Source organism: Charadrius vociferus, unplaced genomic scaffold, assembly GCF_000708025.1.
Source record: "Charadrius vociferus isolate BGI_N301 unplaced genomic scaffold, ASM70802v2 scaffold375, whole genome shotgun sequence".
In the NCBI taxonomy this organism is placed as follows: domain Eukaryota; kingdom Metazoa; phylum Chordata; class Aves; order Charadriiformes; family Charadriidae; genus Charadrius; species Charadrius vociferus.
Window position 1 is genome coordinate 1219926 of NW_009648440.1, and position 14186 is coordinate 1234111.

Consider the following 14186-nt stretch of genomic DNA (forward strand, 5'->3'; position numbering starts at 1 on the left):
GAATAATATGTGGGATATGAAGCCAGAACCTGAACTTGATACTGTCAGATGATCTCTCTGGACTGATAATGCCCAGTTTCATTGGCCTCCCCACTGCGTTTCCACAGGCATGGAGACGTGAGGGAGGAGGAGGGTGTTTATACATGTACTGGATCTTGCACTCAAGAATTAATCTTGATTTAGATGCTGGGACTTTCCCAACCAGGCCTCAGTGAAATTGCTTGCTGCTCCCCCTCTGGACATGCTGCTCCTTCTAATCAGACCTACCTGGCATAAACCTCTCTTGACTGAAAGCCAGCAATGCTTGTGCTGCCATAAGGAGAGGCTTAACCCTGGACCCTGCTCAGAGGCTGCAGAACCACCCTTTTGTTCCACGCCTTCCTTTTGCCCAGGTCTCTGAGCCAGGCAGGCCTTTTCTCTTAGGGATGTGGAGCAGCACATCAGCAGCCGTGGAAACCCAGGGTGCAGCTATGGTGTGGTTTTTCTCCGCGGAGTTCGAGGTGAAGGATTCCCACGCGTGCTGAGGGGTGCTTCCTTTCCAAGAGCCAAAGTGGCGCTGATCAGGTTATCTGCATGCAAAGCAGGAGCTCCTGGTTTTGTTCATAATTCAGTGGGACCCGGAGCTGGGAGCAGCTGCGTCTTGCAGTTGCCTCTTTCAGGATGCTTTGACTCCTCGTTCTAGCCTTGAGCCAGCCAGTCAAAACCTGCCCACGTTCTGGTTTTGGCATTGAAGCTGTAGGCTGCCCTGTTTTGAGACCTCCAGAAGGCTTATATGATCAACATGCAAATCCTCTCAGCATTAAGAAAATACAGCAGCCCTTTTTGGAGATGCAGTAAAGACTGGGATGTGACCAGCAGGAGCTGCATGTACTTCACTAGGACACATGCTCGCTTTTTTTTTTTTCCCCTTTTTTTTTTTCTCCATCCTATGAGTCACCTCCCTTAGGCACTGATCCAACACCATCCACAGGGAGAAAAAAGGAGTAAGGCACTTGAGTTCTGCATTTGTCTGCATTTGTTTATTTTTACAAAAGTCCCTTCTTCGATGAAAAGTAGCAAAGCATTCACTTGCTACTGTTCTAGTGGAATATTCACTTCTGAAATCTGCATTACAGTGTGGGGCTGAAAACTTTTTCTGCCCATTTGTTTTAAAAAAGAAAATAAAAAGAAGGAAAGAAGCTGGGGGAATCATTTGTGCAGTATCATCTTAGTCATCCTGTTCACGTGATTGTTGGGGGGAGAGGAAAGTTGTGGCAGAAGAGGGGAAGCGGAAGGTGATTCTCACGGGGAGGATGGAATGAAAGGCAGTCAGGCACTTGAAAAATGTGATTTTGTTGAGAGGGCTGCCTGGCACACAGTCGGAGCACAGTTGGATCCTCTTGGCTCACCTGTGAAATTCCTTGTGGGAGAGGGAGGGAAGAGATTATGAGGAGAGCTTTGTCACGTACAGCTGTGCTGCGAAAAGCATAGTGTGTACCAAGTTATCTGCATTTTTGCATAGCAGTTCTTAAATGTTAAGAGTTTAGTTCAGAGGCGGATCAGACCTTGTTTGGGAAAGACTTAATTTCCTCCTTCCATTTCAGGATTATTCTTTGCAAATTCTTCTGGCTCTCTGGTCTCATTTTAAATAGAGTTCTTCCACTTTCTCTGAGAGGTTAATCAAGGCTAGCTAGCACTTAGTGCAAAGGAGTCCTCCCTAGTATTAAGCTCAAATTTTTATCTCCTTCCTTTCATCCTGTATATCGTGGTTGCGTTTTAGTGTCCCACCCTCAGTACTGTCCAAGTGTGTGTGTACTTGCAGGCGTGCTGTGGAGACTAATAACCACCATATGAAGTGCAGGTTTTAGGGCTCTGTACCTTCCCAAGCTTGTCTGCTGTTCTTGGGTTGCTCTGTAGGATGGCTCAGAGCCACAATTCATTGATTTAAATGAGAACGAAAAGCCAAGTTTCATCCTCTGTGTGGCTCTGGCTCTCTTCTGAGCTGCAGTAGTGGTCACTTCAGAGCTGCTGGCACATGTTACTGTAACCTGCATCTGTGGCTGAATATGAGCATTTCTGTGCATGTCCTTATTTTGCCCTTCTTTTTTTGCACTACATTCTCACTTGAAGTGTTGAATGTTTATCTTTATTTTTTGGAACTGATGATTATCATATCATTTTTCTTTATCATTGTAAGATGCTGAAAGCCAGGCTGACTTATGAGCCTGGCTTTCGTATTCAAAGTATGCCAGTGTTGTCAGGCCAAAATATGTTGTTATAGTCACAATGGGAAAATAACTTCTAAGCACAGCTTTGTTCCTGTTCTCCTTGTATCTTGGCAGGCTAAACAGTGAGGTCGAGCATTTTCAGCATTACATGTAAGATCTAATCAAGGCAAACTCTTCTAAAGGAGGATAAGGCAACACAAATACTACACCACACCACCACCACCACCACCACCCCCCCTTAATTATAGTTAGGAAACTTTTTAAGTAAAAGAAACCTTGGTGAAGGGAGTGTTAAAAGAAAGGTTGTGGATGTGGATGTGACTTGGCATCTGCTGCAGTTCAACCCAAGTTGGGTGATGAATGTTCTCTCGAGGCAGAATGACATCCACGTTGCAAAGGAAAAGAGATGAAGATTGTGTCTATCCTTTGTACTGCTTAGCGTTATCTTCCCGCTTATCTTGGGCTGTAGCTCTAGTAATCTTTTTCCTCTCCACCCTTGACTTGATGTAGTGAAACTTGCTTAACCTGCCAAAGGCACAAATCTGCTGGTTGTAATGTGGACAGGTTGCGACTCTCCTTGAGAACTCTGGAACCTGCTGCTTTGGTTTCAGATTTTTCCTTTTCCCTTAACGATCACACGCAGAGAGCTATCACAGCGGCTGTGATATTTGACCTACACAGTAAAAGTCAAAGGTGCAGTCAGGGTGTCTTCCTGTTTATAGCTCAATAGCTCGGGCTGCTTCCTTTCAAATATGCAAAACTAAAACATGAAGGGATTACCACATTCCTTGCTGTGGGTACGGATTCTGCTCTCACTTTTAGGGCATGGCAAAAGCACACAAGTTGCAGGAAGGAGAACTGCAAGCTGGGGGCAGCCCAGTACTTTTATACTAAACGTAGCAGACGTCACCACGGTGCTGCACCCACGTTAGCAAGCCCTTCCTTACTAGCATATGTTATATTGCAAACATGGCCAGACGGCTTTTGGGATTTGCAGGAGACGATATGTTTGCGTGCATTAGGTCATGCCAGGCAGAGGTGCCAGGCTGGAATGGCACTGACCTGGAGGTCTCAACAGTTTCTCATGTTGGTACACTGTGGATGTGCCATCGCGCCCCTCTCAAGTAGGAGCAGCTCCATCGAAACGGGCAGAGTTCAACAGGTGGACAAACGCCAGGAGGAAAGAACTCAGCCCTGAGGAAGCTGTTTTGCATGAGTAGCTACTAAACAGGAGTTCTGCATACTTGTTACTGGCAGAAAGGAGACTTTAGAAGAAAATAGGAACAAAAAGTCCCACGCTTAATGCATAGCAGGTTTTTTTTTTGTCGTTTGTTTGTTTTCTGGGTGAATGTGATTTAGCTTGGCTGCATGTGCTCTCTAGCTCTCTGAAAAGTAACTGGCCAAGTAATATTAGCCATGCATCAGCCAAGCTGCCAGAAGGTTAAGCATGCAGGCCATGCGTGTGTGTCTGGGGCGGGGGGACAGACAGGCACATGCAAAAGCCTCTGTCTCTCTTTCAAGAGCTCAATGAAACTGGAAAGCAGTCTTTACCAAAAAGAAGAAAAAAAAAAAAAAGACCAACAAACCACCTTCTAGGTTTTGCTTTGCCTGTGCAATTGAATACTACGTTTTGTTGTTCCAAGATGCTTTTCGAGTTTTATCTTCAACCATTGTGCACAGAAACCCTTTGTACAAATTACTTGTTTCTTCTCCCTTATTCTTGCCTGAATACAGACAACTGCTCCTCACAGTGTTGATTTACCACCTGTAGGAAGCTCTGGGACTGACTTAGCTAGCACGAGAAGTTAGATCGGTGCCATAAGAGGGGGAAAATAAAAAGGGACCAAAAAAAAATAAAGGCAACGAGGCAGTACAATACCTGTAGATGCCTTCCCTCCAGATTTTATGAGACCAGGTAGCGCTGGATTCATGCAGGTAAATGTTAGCTTCGGTGCCTGTGGTGGCAGGGCTACCAGAGGGCCGAGGAAGGGAAGTGCACTGTACTCTGGAGGCTGTGTTAGCACTCTGGTTTCTCCCAGGGTCCTGTGGAACCTGGAGAGAGCCAAACCCTCGGAGCATCAGCCTTCCTTCTGCTCCCAGTTGGGCAATCGGCAGGGGAAGAGGGCAGACAAATTCAGCAATGTTTCTGTGATGCTGTGCCCAACCTGCTGGGCACATCTGCACACAGGTGCTCTCTCCTCCTTGAACCTCTCATAGTGTGACTGACAGGTGTCACCAGTGTCCATCCATTTGTGTGACCAGTGAGGGTTACTGGAGGACTGGGGAAGCCACGTTTTTCTTCATGTGGACCTGGTCCTCTGAGTAGTGCCAGCCTTGCTGGGTGTTGAAAGCAGGCAGTAGCTGAACAGCCACTCTAATCTTGCATTGATTCAGGTACACGTGGTGCTTTTGACTTGAGGCTGTTCCCACATAACACCCTCAGAAGTGTGCCTGTAGTTTGAGACGGTAATGTCTGAGACCTTTTAAAAAAAAAAAGGTTCAGAGATTGTGAAAGGAAATGTTAAAAAACGCGTTGTGTGAGGAGACAGTCCTCCCAGCAGCTCCAGTGGAGTCTGCCTCTGGGTCAGTTTGGTCCACTGCATTATGTTGAGGCATCATGCCCTTGGCATCCAAAACTAAAACGGATTTTATGTCATAACACCCAAGCAGTTATGAGGACATATGAGACTCATCTAGGTTACAACATTCTCTCATGTTTGAACATGATAGCGTGCAGTGAAGTTAAATGGCACCGTCCTGAGCCGAGTTGGGGGTGTGACTTCTGAAGGATGTGCCCAAATGCCATTAACATTGTCTCCCTTGTGCTGCTGTGGAGTCAGTCATACAGACAAAGGGCAGCTCTCTCCTGTACTCCCATTTCTGCCTATTAGAAGCAAAAATTTCTATTGCATGTAGGAGCCCAAGCTTGATTTTTTTCAAAAGCACTATAAATTTGAAGTGAGGCTAAAGGCCCTACACTTTTTAAAACAAAATTTATAATTTGAGCTTTTACTACTCAGAAAAAGATGCATGAGAGCAATACCGCAGGACTAGAGCACAGTGTCTTCCTCAGGTTGCAGATATGGAAAACCAAGAGGCAAGCGGGTCAGGTATACTGATATTCATGAGATTGCTTCCTGAGCCATTTTCTCCCTCTGCATTTTCCCGTGCCTTTGTGACCAGAAATAGTTGTTTTCCTGGGGAAGCAGGTTTGTGAACATGCTTTGGCAATACTGAGTTTTGCAAGCCAAACCTGCCCCAGCTTAACAGTGTTACCAGATACATCTTGACTTCAAAGTTGCAGCTGAAATTCGATATTGAGGTGCACCAGTGTGTTAAGGATGAGACGAGAAACAAATGTATTTAAGAAGTGTTGCTCAGACCTTGGCATATACTGATCCATTTGAGCTACTCTCGGAAAGTAGAAAAGGAGAGCCAGCTGAAGATGGGGCGCGGTTTTTGCAGTGAGAGAAGAGGATGCTAAGCTGCAAACTTTTGCTTAGTGGACCGCCACAAGACTGGGTGGCCGGGCCTGTAGATGACTATGCAGGATTAGGCAGAAGCAGGGCCTTTTGGATGATGGGGGATGGGCACGATGCTCATGGGGCCAGGCGGTAGCGGGGCAAGTGGTATGCTGTGGGTCGGGCATGGGGGAGAGCTGCCGGGCTCCCTGCCATGGCCCCGCACGGTCCCAGGCGCTGCAAAGGGCCTGTGCTGGATCGCGCGTGCCCCAGCTGTCTTTTAGAAGTGCAGTCTGGTTTATGGGATCTCTGCTGGTATCCTTTAAAGGCAAACCTTAGAAGTGGTGTTGGCATTAAAATTTACACAGACTTTCTGCACTGATCGGCCTGTTGACAGCGTCTTCTTTCTCCTCCTGCTCAGGCACATGAAGATTCACGAGAAGGATCCGAACAGCACAGCAAGCACAACTCCCCCGTCACCACTAAAGCGCAGGAGATTATCTTCAAAACGGAAGTTTAGTCATGATGCTGAGATGGACAGAGAGGAGAGGACACCTGCAAAAAAGGTCCTTTACGGGGCATGAAGCAAAACGCTTTCCTGGCTACCTCATAAACTGTCAGCTGTTATGTTCATGCAGTCAGCATAGAAATGTTAAAATGCGGTCTTGTTACAGCCCTGTATATATTTTAAGATGCCATGCTTTTCCTGTGTAGCCAACACTGTAGTCTGAGATTGAAAATTAATTTCTAATTTCAAAGACTGAAAGAATTCAATTTTTTAAAATTCTTTATTGTTTACATTTTGGGGTTTGCTTATGATTTATATTAGATAACTGAAGTTGGATGACAAGCAGATCAATTATTCTTTTGCTACTGCAGCTTCTCCCCTAGTTGTTTTTTCTCCCATTTACTTCACAGTAGTCTTGCAGGATAGTGATTTGAATGTCTAAAAAAACAGTGTTTACTTCAAAAGCAGCAACAGCTTAAGTCTGGTTTTGTCTTGATCTAGAGGAAAAAAAAATATCTGCAGTACACTTCCCATTCACAGTAGCATAATCCTGCATTAATGGAGTTGCAAGAGCAACCAGAAAATATTTATTTGAAGGCTAGACATTTCCATTAGGGTTTTGTTTATGAAATAATTTCGTGCATTTCGGTCATTTATACAAAATGTATAGTGGCTGCCAAACTTAACTCGACCCTTTCCCACTTACTATCTCTAAATGGCAAGCTAGTAGCAGTTCCATTTAGCTCAGTATCCCTTGTTTCTGTACATGCTTTTCTCCCTGTAATCAGAAGAGGGCTATAGAAAACATGCAGAAGTTCATTGCTTTTCCCTGAACCACTTGAGTTAGGAGTTGGCAGCATCTCAATGGCATAAATAATCGAGGCTGACAGCTTGCCTGGTTTTCTGAAGGGGGAGGAATGCTAGTTCAGTGGTATATAAACACACGGGTTTATAAGTTGTTCAGATCGCAGTTTCTCATTAGAACTGGTATATCTGTGACTTAGTCGCACACTTTATCTCCTACTGAGCCTCCTTTTCCATCGTGCACGTTCTCACACACACACGGAAGCTCTGTCGCTCACCCTCTCTCTATTGCTGAAATGAGTAATTTCTGGTCACCTACAGCAAGGTTACGGATGAAGCCCACTGCTCTGTTTTTAAGAGAAGGACTTCAAATAGATTGCATGTTTGCTTTGTTGCTTAAAATTTGGTTTAATGAGGTTTTTTCCCTTATCTCTGAAGGTTGTCGAGGATGACGGGGATAAGAAGGCTGAGGAGGAAGTTTATCATTGTCCAGTGTGTTTCAAAGATTTTTTTTGCAAGTATGGGCTGGAGTCCCACATGGAGACACATCCAGATAATTCGCTGAGGTAAGAAATAGTCCCGAGAGTGTTTCTAGTCACCAGATGGCCTGAGGGAGCTTGCTAGGGAGGGGTGGGAGCCATTCAGCCCCCTGCACTGTTAACTGCCCCACTCTGTGATTTTGAACAGGTTTTTAAATGTTTCTGCCTCATCTTATGTCACCAGGGTGCTGTAGAGCTTAATGTTATTAATTTTTGCAAGTACAGAAAATCTTGCCGCTTAATAGCTGGGAATGTTTTTAGAAGGAATTAAAGCACCCCTTCCTCCCCTCCAAACCCATCACTGTTGTTACACAAAATTGTAAAATGCCAACATTGCAAAATTTTAACAAGTTAAACTAAAGATACTTAAAACATGAAGCAAAATTTGATAAAAGTGTTCAGGTACCAACCTATGAGATGATTCTGCTTGAGGAGAAGAAGGAAGGCCTAAACCAGGACAGTGGTGTGTTGTGGGAGTGAGTTGAATATGAAAGTCTAGAACCAGAAACTCAATAAAATGTGTTATGCTCTTCTGCCTGTTGAGGTTAGAGAATGATGTGGATTTTGGCTTAAATCAGTTTCTCTTAACAAGGAAAAATTAGTTATTAATTGTTTGGGAAAGTGCTTGGGTGTTGTGTTTTGGTTCAAGTAGTTGCCCCTGATACTTTTTTATTTCCTGCTTTTTTACCATAGAAAAATGTAGAGCCAGATACATGAAGATAGAAAAGAGATATTCCCAGTCTAGTTTAAACATGTAGAAAAGCTGCTCTTTTAGAAAAGGGGATTGTCTATTTGCCTGTCAGTGTTTTAAGCTTATTTGGGGACATTGGACTCTAATTTTTTTGGAACGGTGCAGAATTCAGCATCTTGAAGGGTCAATACTTACTCTTGAATACAGTTTCTTAATAGAATGGCATGGAGCAGAGCCATCCCATTTTATTAAATGGGATTAATTCTATTAAATTTTCCAGTTTGTTTGTTTGTTTTTTAATTAGAAAACCTTGGTAAATACACGTAAAACCATTTTTAAAGGCATCATGAGTGCTGTAATTATTGGGGAAAGGAGTTGGAAAGCTTTTTCTTAAACTTGGTCCAGCAAATAGCAGTTAATTACATAGTTTGCTGTTTCTGAAGTAAATGAAGGAAATTTTAATTATAGAGCAAAACTGAAACAGTTGTTCTCTGGTAAGAGCTCTGCAACCCCACCCAAAATGGAGTCTGAGATAATTTTGCCATATACTTAAGGCTTTAGAGAAAGTGGCTGTCATATTAGGCTTATCCTGGCATTAGCCTCATTTTGAAGCTTCTATGAAGATACGACCTTTTTGCAAAGTTATATGCTGTGGACCTGAGTGGAGAGGTGGATCATCTTTCTTTGAGTGATGGATAAAAGATAACAGAATAGATACCCTTCTAGCTTGGCAGTTTTGCAGTCTGCTGCAGCAAGGCAGAAAAATATACTGGCTGTGCAAACGTGCTGTTCCTCTTCATGCAACTCTTTCTCTAGGATTAGGAGGCTTGCTTATGGTAAATATTCTCCTGAAATGGATTGTGCTACCCTTGATTGTGTTAAGCAACAAAGACTAAAATGTGTTCCTAAATCAAAGCCGTGATTGTCAAGCTCTGTGGGCATGTGTTGAGGCTGCTGCTGGGATGCTGGTCTTTATGGGCTTGTCTAGACCATGGTAAGGGGTTTTTTGTCAAATATTTGCTTTAGCAGTTTAAGACATGTCAGTGGAGATAGGGCAGGACAAGGAAGCTGTGGTTCTCCCTGGTCAGCTAATACTCAAACACAACTTGCCCTGCCTATCTGGTTTAAAATGCACCTTTTGTCCTAGTCTAGGCAAGTCAAATGGCACTGCCTGCTTGGCCCAACCTAGCAGAAAATCCTCTGGTTAGCAGAGCAGTCTGGGCTGCTGTTAAGGTGACTCTTTCATCCCAAGGGAAATAGGTTAAAATCCGTGGCAGGCAGGGGCTGTAATCCCCTGAGTCCCAAGGTTCTGCAAGGCTGTTTGTAGGATTTAACAAGATACATTCAATGTGGCGCGTCATTCTCAGTCCTGAGTTCATGTGACTGAGGTGATTCCTCTTGGTGAGGCTTAAGGGTGTGTTTTGAGTGAAAGATGTGAAGAAAAGAATATTTTTGTATAGTATCAGAGCAGGAGGCACATGTGTATGGGTGTGCTTGTGGTGGGGTACAAACTGCAAAATGTTAGAAAGATTCATCAAATCTGGTGTTTCCCTTTTATAGAAGACAAGGAGGAAGAATTCCCCTTAAACAAAGTTCAAACAAACAAAAAAGCGTGGCAGCTCTGTGATGAGCAGAGAGCATAACATGCTCAGTCTCTTTTTATTGCCAATATTGTAAAAGTAGAGTCACTTGATCAGGACTTCTGTGAGGCAGGTATCAGATGTTGTGCGTTCCAGAACCAGATGCTCTGGGTCTGGCACTTGGTTTGTAGCTACCGCTTTAGGTAACCCAGCACAGGCTGTTTTGTCATGACCAAAAATGAGTGATCCTCAGTCTGCAAGGATCCACAGGGCAAACATCCGACTCCCTTCTGCTCCCCCAGCAGTTAGCGTAAAAATGATTGCGGACATGGGCTCTGGAGCGATTCTGGAGCGACGCAGCAGCGTGCACTGCCTCACCAGTGGTACCAACCTGCCTTCAGGGATGCATCCCCAGCAGCAGCAAAGTGCCGGGGTGTGCAGGAGCCTCTGCCTGGCTTCCTTGTGGTCCTTTAATCCTGCCATTGTAGTGCTGTTGTGTAAATACAGCCTCTCGCCTCCAGAGCGTCTGTCTGTCCCGGCCCCCCTCTGCTAAGCAGCAGAAAAGGTAAGGCTGTCTGGCAGCCCCCGAGTCAGTATGTGAGCAGCTAATTTACAGGGTGGGCCATTACCCTTCCAGATACTGTTAAATGAACAACTTTAAATCACAGGGTTAGCTGTTCAAAGTCAGATGAAAAGACACCCCACGTTGTCTTCCCCAGTACTGCTTTTTCATGTAAAGCCCCGAGCGGGGGGAGCACCTCATTGTTTACTTGTCTCAGAATAAACAATACTTAATCCACTGATTGTGTGAGAGGGGCTCCCGCTTGGGAGAGTATCTCTTGATTATGTAAAATCCTAAATCGTGCATCTTTGTCTCCTAATTATGGTAAGAACTGCCCTGCTCTTGGGAGCAATAATAGGGCCCTTTGTCCTGCTGACAATGGGCTGTGGCACTGCATCTCCTTCATGTCATTACCCCCCCTGGTCAGTCTCTGTCCCTTTGAAGCCCTGGGACCTGCACCCTAATTAGTGACATGAGTTGGCCCCAGCAAGGTTGTCTGCAGTCCCCATTAGCAGTGGGAGGTGGCCCAGGGGCGCTTTCTGACCCCCTTCGCCTCTCTACCTGTATTATTTAAAGACTGTTTCCCTGCAGCCGGGGCCTCAGGACACCGTCTATTTTGGTGAGTTTGTATCTGAGTGTTGATATAATTAGCAGAGCGCTGAAATGCTGTGCAGCCAATAGGGAAAATGAGAAACCTTGCGGAGCAGGGTAACTTCTCTGGAAACTTTTGTGGCGGAGGGTTGCTGTCAAACATGGTAATGTGCTTGTAAAGGTCGCCTGACAGACAGCTCTGAGCAACATCAGCAGTGCAGGCGAAGGAGACATGAGGATTTCCTGGGGAGAAACCTCTTGAGGCGCTATGTGAGGTTTCTCCTCTTTCCTTTGGCAAGTACAATGGAACAGGCTTAAAGTAAAACGTGTGGCTTTTTAAAAAGTACGTGCACTATAAAATTCTTCTGTTGGGTTTCACTGTAACCAGAGCATACCCTTTAAATTTCCTCCTCTTCTCCTCCAGGAGGCTTCTTACAGTACTCTCTGTACCAACAGCTAAAGGTTTTTAAATTTTTCCTTCCTCACAGCAGCAAGGAGGTGTTCATGCTGCCTCGCGTGCCTGTGTATCTTCCTAAGGAGAGGAGGAGGGAGGTGGTGATAGCGTTGCAGTTACCTCCTTTCCTAGAGACATGTTTCAACATCAGTTCTCAGCAAGGATAGTTGTGCAGTTTGAACGTGGTAAAAGCCTGGATCTTAATGAGTGTTATGGGGACTTTCTTGGTTCAGTGGAACACTTGGTCCAGTGTGGCATTGCCTTCAGTTACAGGATTTGTTTTTACTAACTTTTCGTAGAAGATAAGAAATAAATAGACGTTTCAGAGTGTGAAAGGCGCTGTCTGCCTCAGTCACTGAGCTGACCTGGTGACCAGAAGCAGTAGATGCCTGTTGCCACGGACGGATTCAGGGTAGATTAAGTTTTTTGACCTTTTGTAGAGCATGTCCAAACAATGATATAATACATTAAGCTTTGTAACTTGCCAAATCCCAGGCATATTTTCACAAGGACAGCAAAAGCAGTTCTCTTGCTGCAGGGTAGTGCGCTTCTGTAGAACTTCCAAACAAAGAAAACCAAAAGCCATTCACAGTTTACCTTGTTCTTCAAAACAGCCTAGCCAAGTTTTGCTGAAACTTGTAAAGTCAAATTGGCTAGAGGTTGAATGCCACCATGGAAAGCTGTTGTTTTGAACAGTTAGATCGGTAACAGTCAGAGCAACAGAGGAGCTCAGGTCCTGGAATGGAAAGTGTCAGGACACCCCGACCATTGGAGCCTATTGTCACCTGCCTACAGTTTTGCCAGGGTAACCACTGTTTCTAAAAACACTCCCAGGTGGAAAATGCTGTTGTCATGACGTCTTGGTGTTACCCGGCTTCACTCAGAAGGAGTGGACAACTTAAATGCGCTAGGAGTGGTCTCCTGGACTCTGTGGGTAGATTGTTTCACAAGATGTCACATGCAGCTTGCGATTCAGTTGGGCTGGTCGCCAGGTGTTGCCCTTTGCCAGAACATCCCAGTTCTTCAGTACACGGTGTCAGGTGGTGGGATGCTGCAAGGCACCCGGACCTATGTCCCACTCTTAAATCTTTTTAGCCAATGCACGTGAGCAACCCCATTCAAGTCAAGACAAAAGGAAGTGGGTTTTGACTCAAAACAGTTCCAGCTACTTAGAGTATTATACATTTATTGTCCAGTTACTGTTCTTCAGGGCAGTTCTGCACATCAGCTTTGGGGTGCTAAAATAGCCAAGGAAATAAATTAATGTAAATTTAAAGTGTACAGAGATCATTTCAATCTTTAACACCAGTAGAAAAAACTAGTACAAAATTAAGTTGTGTACAGAGCACCAACATGACTGAATAAAAGTACACTGTACAGGATGTAGAAGAAAAAAAAACCAAAATAAGCTTGTTAAGTTTCATTCCTGGTTTTGCCAATGCCTACTTCAGCAACTTTAGGAATTCACTTTCTATCTTTTCTTTCCTTATATAGTAGGGAGTGATCCTGCTGACTTAATTTTTGTGAAGCTCGTCGCTTTCTACACGTGGTCAACCTTTTGTGGGAAGAGGGTGTTAGTGACATTGCAAGCTTACAAGAGTGAACGTGTTTGAACTAAATATTGTTTGCAATTTATATTACTTGTGAGACAAAGCTACGAGTTTGTGGTGGGGAGAGGAAGTTTTTTTTCTTAGTAGTTGACACTACTGTTACTGGAAGCAACTTGAAGAATGAATGACAAGTAGTCTTCATGCAGCATTGTGAAATTCCATACTACTTTTCCATCTCTGTCACAACTGCTGGTGTGCACATAGATAAGCCTCGTTTCTTGTTAGCACTTCAAAATATGAAACTGTATGGTCTTTTAATGCAGCTGGATAATTCTGAGGTGGTTGTATCCTACACAATCGTTGGGTACTGAGAGAGAGATGGAGAGCACTCCAGCATAGACATGTTCATGGACCTCCTTGACCTTTGGTTTTGGCACACTATACTTTGGCCCCAATACTTCCCTTCTTAATCACTGCTTGAGATTGTACCAGCAAGGATAGTTTAGGCAGGAACTGCTGCAGGAGTTACTGAGTACTAACAGAGTCAATGCTACAAGACTGGTTATAGCCAAGGATGGAGGTGTGCAGGGGTCAGTTGTGTGGCATTGCCGATTCAGCTGACTCCTCTGCTCTGCTCTGCAAGCTGCTTGCTTGGTGTCTTGCTGATAGGAACTAGGAATTGAATCCTCATCTCTGGCAGCATTTTCAGTGCAGGAACAACTCCATGAGCCAGCTGGTGACGATGAAATCCAGCTCTGGTAAATGCTAGCACCCAAAATACGCTGTGGTACAATGCAGCTCTTAATGTTGATACGGCAGAGGAGAGGGTACACAAGCAAACTGGTGAATGCATCCTTTTACTGAACAAATGGAGAAGTAAAATCAGTGGGTTAAGCATCTGTCTGTGTGCTGGCTTGCATAAGCAGACCAGAACTGCATTTTAAGTGCTTTCTGAAGTTTGTTCAGAAAAGAGAGATGGGAAACATCTGAAGAGCAGCGCGAGTCCAACACTGGCCTAGAAGTGGTCAGCTCGCATCAGGGAGCTCATTGTGTGAGGAGACTGGGAATCCAGAGCAGCCGGGTAAAAATATCAGATAGTGAATGGACACAGGGAGTGACGGTCTCATGTGAAACTGTGTGGTGTGTCACATGGTGTTGAATATCTTAGCTCGGTTGCAAGAATAGAAAGTGGGTAAAATGCAAAGCTGAGTGTAGAGGAAAGCTTCTCGTAAAAGGGAA

General features: G+C 44.6%; 1 protein-coding gene across 1 annotated transcript in view; it reads left to right on the plus strand.

Moving 5' to 3' along the window:
* Positions 1-14186, plus strand: part of RREB1 (ras responsive element binding protein 1) — a 66768-nt gene that overhangs the window by 20322 nt on the left and 32260 nt on the right. The window contains exons 5-6 of the mRNA XM_009885414.1: positions 6090-6234; positions 7419-7546. Coding sequence (XP_009883716.1) covers positions 6090-6234; positions 7419-7546 — 273 coding nt within the window. The remainder of the gene's footprint in view (positions 1-6089; positions 6235-7418; positions 7547-14186) is intronic.